Source organism: Rhea americana, unplaced genomic scaffold (genome assembly GCF_003343005.1).
Source record: "Rhea americana isolate MKP2758 unplaced genomic scaffold, rheAme1 scaffold_121, whole genome shotgun sequence".
Lineage (NCBI taxonomy): Eukaryota > Metazoa > Chordata > Aves > Rheiformes > Rheidae > Rhea > Rhea americana.
The window spans coordinates 1,652,626-1,660,771 of record NW_028185273.1 but is presented as its reverse complement, the minus strand read 5'-3'; the positions used below and the strand labels follow the sequence as shown (position 1 = coordinate 1,660,771).

Here is an 8,146-nt window from a genome sequence, read left to right as displayed (position 1 = left end):
CGCGGGCGGCTGCTCCCGCCGGGCGGGAAGGAGAGCCGGGCCGGGAGAGCTGGCTCCGAGCGCTTTCCCGTGCGCGGAGGGCGGCTCGGTTCCTCCCGGCCTTGCAGCCAGGCGGTGGCCGCAGAGCTTGGTGGTGTCCGCGCTAAGGTGCGCGAAGCGGTGCGTGGCCTGAGTGGAGAGTCGTGCTGGGGGGTGTAGAGGTTGGCCCGAGTTATTTCTCTGTGAATACCTGTYTTGCAAGTCCTGTATTTTATATTATGTTTACAAAGCACTTTTAAATTAAACGCCTGTGTTCTGAATTGGATCTCTGACTACTGTTGGCCTTGTCCTCCCTCTAAACCACCTGCTGAAATTCTTCTTTATTAATCTAAAAATGATTTGCTGGAAACATACTTTTTCTGATTCTAAACTAGAAAGCAACTAAAGTAAATATTTTGATCTCTTAGGTTGTGTCAAATGGCAGAGTTGGTATATCCTATAAAAAGTAAACAAGTCCTTTAAAAGTGCTCAGAAATTGCACTGTAACATATGCTGGTGTGCAACTGAACAGGTCAAATTTGCCCGTCTTTGCGTAAAAGATGCTCTCTTGAGTCTGCCTTAAGGTCTTGAATAACTGGCAATAGAGGCAACACAAGGAAGAGRTGCAGTAATGAACTCAGGCAAGGCAGTGAGGCTTATATAAACGCTGCATTAAAGATTTACATACATTGACGTTTATAATGTGATACTTCTACTTAGTCTGACGAAAGTCTTCTAAAGAGTCTCTTTCTTGTAATTTAGAGCAAAGAAGGTGCCATCTGTTCCGGAAAGCCTCCTGAAAAAGCGGCAGGCTTATGCAGCTATAAAAGCCAAACGTCTGAAGAGGCTGTTGGCTCAAAAGAAGGTGAATCTTTTATGTCTTTTGGCATTAATTGGTTATCTGTTCTGTAGGCTGGTCAGTGGAACACTGCTACTTCTGATACAAAGCAGTGGAGAAGTGTTTTAGGTCTGTCAAATTCATATCATCTTAGCATTTTGGTCTAGGTGACCCTGCTTGAGCAGGRAGGTTGGAATAGATGATCTCCACAGGTCCCTTCCAGCCTTACCCATCCTGTGATTCTGTGTAAAATATTGACTGAGTGGGGGGGGAAAAAAAGCATAACAAACTAGCTGTGGGCAGAGTGAATGCCAAGTGTACAGTTTTTCGTAAGTTTAGTGAGTTACCTGTAAGGCAAGAGATTGCAGTCTTTGTGAGGGTAAGCATAGTGTATAAAGATACTGCTGTTGATGGAAAGAAAATTTTACTATGTAGTAGAATCGTAATTCTCCAAAGTGTTATGGAAGTCATTGAGTGCCATGGTATGGGCAGATGTTTCTTTATTGTGTTGTACCTTGGGGGGTTGAAAGATGTAGAAAATACTACAGTATTTGAAGGTAACTGTATTGTAATAAAAGGCATTATGTAATTTTAAGTAATTTTCAACTAATTTCAGCTTCGTAAGGCACAAAGGAAACTCATCTATGCAAGAGCTAAAGCTTACCACAAGGAATACAGGCACATGTATAGACAGGAGATTCGTATGGCCAGGATGGCACGAAAAGCTGGAAATTACTATGTACCAGCTGAACCAAAGCTGGCTTTTGTCATCAGGATAAGAGGGTAAGATTTAATACAGATGGAAATGCTTTTAAGTATAAAACTACTGGAGATTCTGTTGCTTTTATGTGTCTATATTGAGAGCTTACATAGATAAATAAATCTAAGTTTTGCACTAATAGCTTGGAAGGTTGTTATCAGTAATGCCAAATATGTACCAGCAGGATTACTAATAAATAATTAAGTGTAAAATTATTATGCTGGGCATATCTTCCTGCCTTAGGAATACTGATTAAAAAGAAAAAGGCAAGGCTGCAAGTATGTAAGGCAATTTTTGTTTAACCTTAAGCTTGATAAAATTATATACCAGTACATAGTAGCATTAAGTTTTTCTCATGCTTGGTTAAGTGTGTTCTAGGAAAGTGCTCAGGAAACTGAGGAAAGACATGATCCTAAGAAATACATTCAGGAGAACACAAAGATAGTTGGTTCTAAATAATTTGTTTCAGTTTTTGTTTCTGTAATAGATAGGATGGTGATGCATTTGAGATGGAGAYAATACTATTGCTTTTTTAAAACTGTTATTGCTTTGATGATACTTAATGTTTTCTGGGATGTAGACAATTAAAAAAGACTTCTTTCTGTGCTTTCTAGTACCAATGGTGTTAGTCCTAAGGTCCGTAAGGTATTGCAGCTTCTTCGCCTACGTCAGATTTTTAATGGCACATTTGTAAAACTCAACAAAGCTTCCATCAACATGTTGCGGATTGTTGAACCCTACATTGCCTGGGGGTGAGTGAAATGATCAGTTTTATCAAATTGAGATGCAGATGTTTGCTGTGTCTTGCACTTTGCTACACTAGATTTGCATATTTTCCTTGTGTTCAAAATGTTTTTAATGTTCTGTATGCTTTCTATGCTTAGAACTGAAACATGATTAAGTACAATAAAAGRTATTTTTACTAACTACGGTTACACTTTCATACCAGTTTTGTTGGGATTTCAGTACAAGTAAGCTTTACTTCCATGTTGCTTTTATATTTACCTTTAGGACATGCCAAAATCGTTTGTTACAGAAATTTGAGATGTTAGTTTGGAATGTAAGCTGCAAGATCAGTAACTCCTATTTTTACCTGACTGTTCTTTCAGTTATCCCAATTTGAAGTCTGTGCATGAGTTGATCTACAAGCGTGGTTATGGCAAGATCAACAAGCAGCGCATTGCTCTGACTGATAATTCCCTGATTCAGAAGCGCCTCGGTAAATACAACTTCACTTAAAGATCAAAAAACCCCAAACTTCTTACATCTGGATGATTAGTTCTAAGTTGGACGACCATCTCTATTTGTCTTTGGAGAACAGTAGTGATTTTTAGTCATCTCTGCTTCTGTCTTAGCTTAATGCAAAGCAGACGAAGTAAATTCGTTTGAAGTATTGAAAATCAAAATGTAGATTCTAAACAATAACACTTTAAGATTTTGCACTTGTAATTTTTAATATGAAACCCTTTGATTTTTTTAACAAGTTAACACATCTTTCAGTAATGCGCCAGTGCTGCAGTAGGAAAGAATGTCATCATTAATAGCTTTGAAGTTTCAAATTTAGTATTAGATATTAGGCATCTTACACCTTAATGCTGTGGTGAACTGGCTTTTAGATTCCTAATCAGGACATCTAGGCAGCGAGGGAAAAAAAATTTTTATATAAAAATATATAAATGAAAAAAACATGGTAGTCACTTGTATTCAGAAAATAGACTCTGCTCTAGGGAGTCGTCGTCCTTTCCAGCAATGTTGGAAAGCAAGTACTGAAACTGTTTTTGGCAGTTGACTTTGAGTACYGCTTCAATTAGATGGCATTTTGTTTCATGCTTTTTCAATGCAATAGGTGGTCAAATTCTAAAGATACCAGTATAATGCTAGGTCTGTATCTAAATCACCTGCCTTTTTTAAAATGTAGTTCAAAAACTGTTCCCAAATGTTACATGTCACTAAAGAACTATAGAAAGGCATTAAGCACAAATGCTATTTGGATTATTCAGTAACATGAATTGTTAGCTGAATTTCACTGAGCTGCRTATAACTAGCATTCAAGTGTATTGATTTAATTTTTTTTTCAAAGAACGAAACCTATTTTCCACTAATTTTGTTCTGTGTTGTTTTTGCTCCTGATTGCCCAATACTCAACAGTTGGATCTGATACCCCTTGCCAAATATAACAGGGAAATAACATTGAATTAGCTAGTGCTAATCCATTTTAATTGGAAAAGCGTGTCAGATACGTCTTGACAAGGTGGCTGCTTTCTGACTTACTTAAGTTTATCAAGTTGAATCAATGTGACACTGATCATAACTTAATCATTTTTAGCTTGTGTCATTGACTCTGGCTAGCTGTTTTGAGAATAACTTTCCTGAATTTTAGGGAAGCATGGCATAATCTGCATGGAGGATGTGATCCATGAAATATACACTGTTGGCAAGAAATTCAAAGTTGTGAACAACTTCTTATGGCCCTTCAAGTTATCCTCTCCTCGAGGTGGAATGAAGAAGAAAACCATCCACTTTGTAGAAGGTGGAGATGCTGGTAACAGGGAAGATCAGATAAACAGACTTATAAGGAGAATGAACTAAAGGTAAGATATTACGAAAGCTAATATAAACATCCACTGTTCCATCTCTGGTGTGTGGACTGCTGGCTTGACTGGTCGAAGATTCACATTTAATATGTATGCRCTCATATTTGGATGGTCCCTTCTCTGCAAAGCTATTTGGACACTAGTGTTCTAGTTTTATTTTTAGARCTTAAAGCTTAACCATATAAGAAGAAATTAAATCTTGATTATAGTTGATATGTTACAGCCTTTAACTTATCAATAGCATATTTAAAAACCATTTGCTTGGTTTTTGTGATGGGGGACATTGATGTTGGCTAAAGTTTTTGGTCCCAGAAGTCTTGTGACTGTGTACAGTTTTTCTTAAGGTTGTATGACCACTGCAAAAAGTGCTTCTACAGGGTTACAAGAGACTGAATTCTCATTTTACAACATTTTAATAGYCTATTTTTCAAATAATCCAGCTTCATTCAAAAATAATCAATTTAAACTTTCATGATAATACAWCTAAGACTGCCTTTTTGAAAGACTATTTTGCCTGTTTGAATTGGGATATCCTCTTGGAATGGGAATATTTCTTTCCTGTTTCTTGACACTTTACTTAAGTTCAGGACCCAGCTGTTACTGCAAAATTGCTTTATCTGCTTCAAACAATCTGTCCTATCATCTGTCGTCATTCTGCCCTTACTGCTTTGATCTCTACCGTTCAATCCCAAAATTGTTTTGCAGAGTTCTGGTACTTCCTATTGTGATTTTTTTTTTCCTCTCCACCTTTTTTTCACAGTAAACCAACTTTAATGTTGCACATACTATTTTTTTTTCAATCAAGCATAAATGGCTTTTTTGATAAGGCAAATAGGCTAGAATTTAGGAAGACTCTTACCTGTTGACATTTGGAAAGACTAACAGGCAGAGACCATTTTTTTTTCCAAACAGGTAATGAGTAGTGGTAAGATTTTTACAGCTTAAAATAAATGCGGGTGTTACTTGGATAAGTCATTCTCAGAAGTTTATTTTTCTGAAGGGAGGTTCTGTTTTTTTTTTTTCTTTTTTGAAGTCATCTTAATAAAATTTCTTCTATAGCCAGGAGGACATAGCAAAGAGGGCCAATTCAGGTCTGCTGTCTGTCTCAAAGTGCTTAAGGTGACCTAGGAAATGTGCCTTTTCATCTGAGTGACTGAGCTATTTCCTTGATGTCATAAATGTTCTTTGCATAGACTGTTCTTTCCATGTTCCCTTTCCCCTAGCTTGTTGCTTATTGCTTTGACTATTTTATCTGTGAAGCTGCAGAGTTTGAGGGCTAGGTACATGGCACATGAAGACTTATGCTCTAGGAAAATACTGAATTGCTGAAGACTCTGTTCCGAAAAAGATTAAATAGCTTGTCGGTAGGAAGTGGTGGATAACGTTGAGAAACAGGTTCTAACACTTATGTCTAGGGCGGCTTTTATGTTGCTCATACTGGCATTCTTGTAGAAATTTTGCTGCTGGTAGTACAAACTATTAGATGGTGTAAGTACTGGCACGTGTTTCCCTTAAAAATTAATGCATGAGGCTTCCTAACAAAAAAGTAGTTTTCCTCAGTGTTGTCTGGTTTCTCAGCATAGGATAGAAACTACAATCTTTAATTGAAATCCTGCAGCTTTCTTGTCAGCAGAGCCATACTTCCTTTACCATCAGTCTTCACTGAAAAATTTGTGAGGTACATTAGCAATCCTGAGACCCTGAGTTTTCAGGAGCCTTGCTACAGGAAGAAAGCTAATAGATCACTGTTGCAGTGGTTATAAATGTCTCAGAGTAATGTATTGGCAGAGAAATTGTAGGCATACCTAGCTGGTTGCTTGTGATTTTGATAGGACTTTAGCTCAGTACACTCTCATAAGTAGCAGAGATCACGGCTTTACTCCACCTTTCGTTTGAATACCTTGCTGAWTCTGCTTAAAAGCAGTTGTTTTGCTTGGGGCACAAACAAAAACATACTTCTCTAAAGCTTGTATGTTAGCTGTTCTTACCTCCTGCACTTATTTTTCTGCTATTTTTCTGCTGTTCTGAGTTGATCATATGTTTAAAATACAAGTAATGTACATTTAGACAACAGAAGAATGTTACATATTCTGCTAATGTAATGGAAACTAGAGCAGTAAGCACAGATGGCGTATTGTCAGTATTTTAAGTACTCTGCCTTTCTGAAGGGCTGAGTATGTGAACAATTTTTTTCCCGTATACAAATGCGGTTACCTGCCATTTGTCTTTATTTCTTTTCACTTAAGTGGTGGTCTCAAATATGTCAGTATCAAAGAGCTTGTACTAATTCCTTTGTGTAGCTTGGGAAATACAAGGGCATAATAATTGATGCTGYTTTTTGACAACTTCATATTGGAAATGTACTGAACTTTGTTAGCTCTCAAGGGAGCTTTAAAAGGACAAACTTCAAGTTTGCTTTTTGCTTTAATTCTTGTGTGTAAACAGTACCTGAAATTTACTGAAAACAGGGTATTGAAAATAGAAGATCAGTATGTACAGTAACTTAGCCTGTTTTAAAATACCAAGTTTTCACCTGTTAAGCTGTTACACTGGTATCTATTTTCCTGTTTAGCAAGCTTATCCTGTTCTGGCACTTAATCAGAGTTTTGAGTGAAGAGATGTCAGTATTGAAGTTATTGATATTTGTGTGCAAGATTAGCAAAGTTTCAAGCACAGTGAAATGAAATTTTTGGTTAGTATATATGCTTATARCCCATACTGTGTAGTAGAAATGTATGACCTCTGCAGATTGCTAAAGTTTTTTCAGATCTCTACAGGTCTAACTATACCTTTGTTTGTTTTTTTTATTTTTTTCCTCTTTTAGATTCAGATGCCCAGCTGCAATCTTTCCAATTCTGGTCTGTTAATAAAACCATCTTGCACAAAACAATCTGTCATGTCAACCAGTCTCTGTTTTGTGATCTGTTTTTATAGTGATGTTTGCTAGAGTAACCTATTTCGAATTAAACACCCTCTGAATTCACATTATATAGATAACTGCTTCGCCTTTACTTTGAGAGATGGGGAATCTGGAAAGATGTGTGCAGGCAAAGGTTAATTTCTGAATGAAAACCAGTATTTAGTGGTGTTGAGGTTAAAAGCACGGTAAATAACAAACTTTCTCAGTGAATGAGATTCCTAATTAGTTGTACTGCTCCAGAAAGCTTTGTAAATTTGGTGAAGAATAGTCAAGGGTAGATCAGTTCTGTTACCGCGATCCGTCAGGATCTTAATGTTAACTGCATCAAGCTTGAATGACTCCAAATTGTTTTAACAAAGGAAACGTGAAACACTTACCATTTGCAGCATTTAGCAATTTTATCTTAAACACAGAATCTGTTTGCAGTGTTTTTATTTTATATATTTTAGAAGTGAAAGCGACAGGATTAATGAGGTTGTGAACAATAGGTACTAATCTGCAAGTCTAACAGTGTGTATTAGAAATCCAGGGACTGGTAAAAACGCACACTTCTTGGATTGTGTTCAGACTGAGTTTTCATCTTGGAAGCACTTCACCGAAGGATTCATAGCCTGTTGAGACATTTAGTAGAACAGATCAACAAGCTTCATCTATTCTGACTGGAGACATTTTTCTGACAACAGAAGCTTGTTAGCACATACAGAGAAGCTGTGTTTACATATTTCATCAATGAGGGATGTCCAATTTAAAAGTTCCTGGCACTTGTTTTTTGCCAGTTTATGCAAAACCTTCTTTCTATGCTTTAAATTAAAAAAGGACATTTAAAAGTAAATGGTAGTTTTTAGTGTTTATTTAAACTCAGGAAATTAAAGATAGTGACTTCACTGAAAATAGCTGAGTACTTCTTTAATGTTTTAGGACTTTGGCAAAACACTTGAGTGTCAAACGGGTCAAACTTTGGAGTTCTTAAATCAATTGATTCTTGTGTCTAAATGTGAAAATAATACATGTGTCCA

General features: G+C 36.8%; 1 protein-coding gene across 1 annotated transcript in view; it reads left to right on the top strand.

Moving 5' to 3' along the window:
* The window catches only part of RPL7 (ribosomal protein L7), a 7,436-nt gene extending 336 nt beyond the window's left edge, over nucleotides 1-7,100 (top strand). The window contains exons 2-7 of the mRNA XM_085325132.1: nucleotides 781-883; nucleotides 1,473-1,639; nucleotides 2,231-2,368; nucleotides 2,726-2,835; nucleotides 3,997-4,207; nucleotides 7,035-7,100. Of these exons, the coding sequence (XP_085181258.1) occupies nucleotides 781-883; nucleotides 1,473-1,639; nucleotides 2,231-2,368; nucleotides 2,726-2,835; nucleotides 3,997-4,205 (727 nt within the window). The 3' untranslated portion in view covers nucleotides 4,206-4,207; nucleotides 7,035-7,100. The remainder of the gene's footprint in view (nucleotides 1-780; nucleotides 884-1,472; nucleotides 1,640-2,230; nucleotides 2,369-2,725; nucleotides 2,836-3,996; nucleotides 4,208-7,034) is intronic.
* Nucleotides 7,101-8,146: the final 1,046 nt, after the last annotated feature.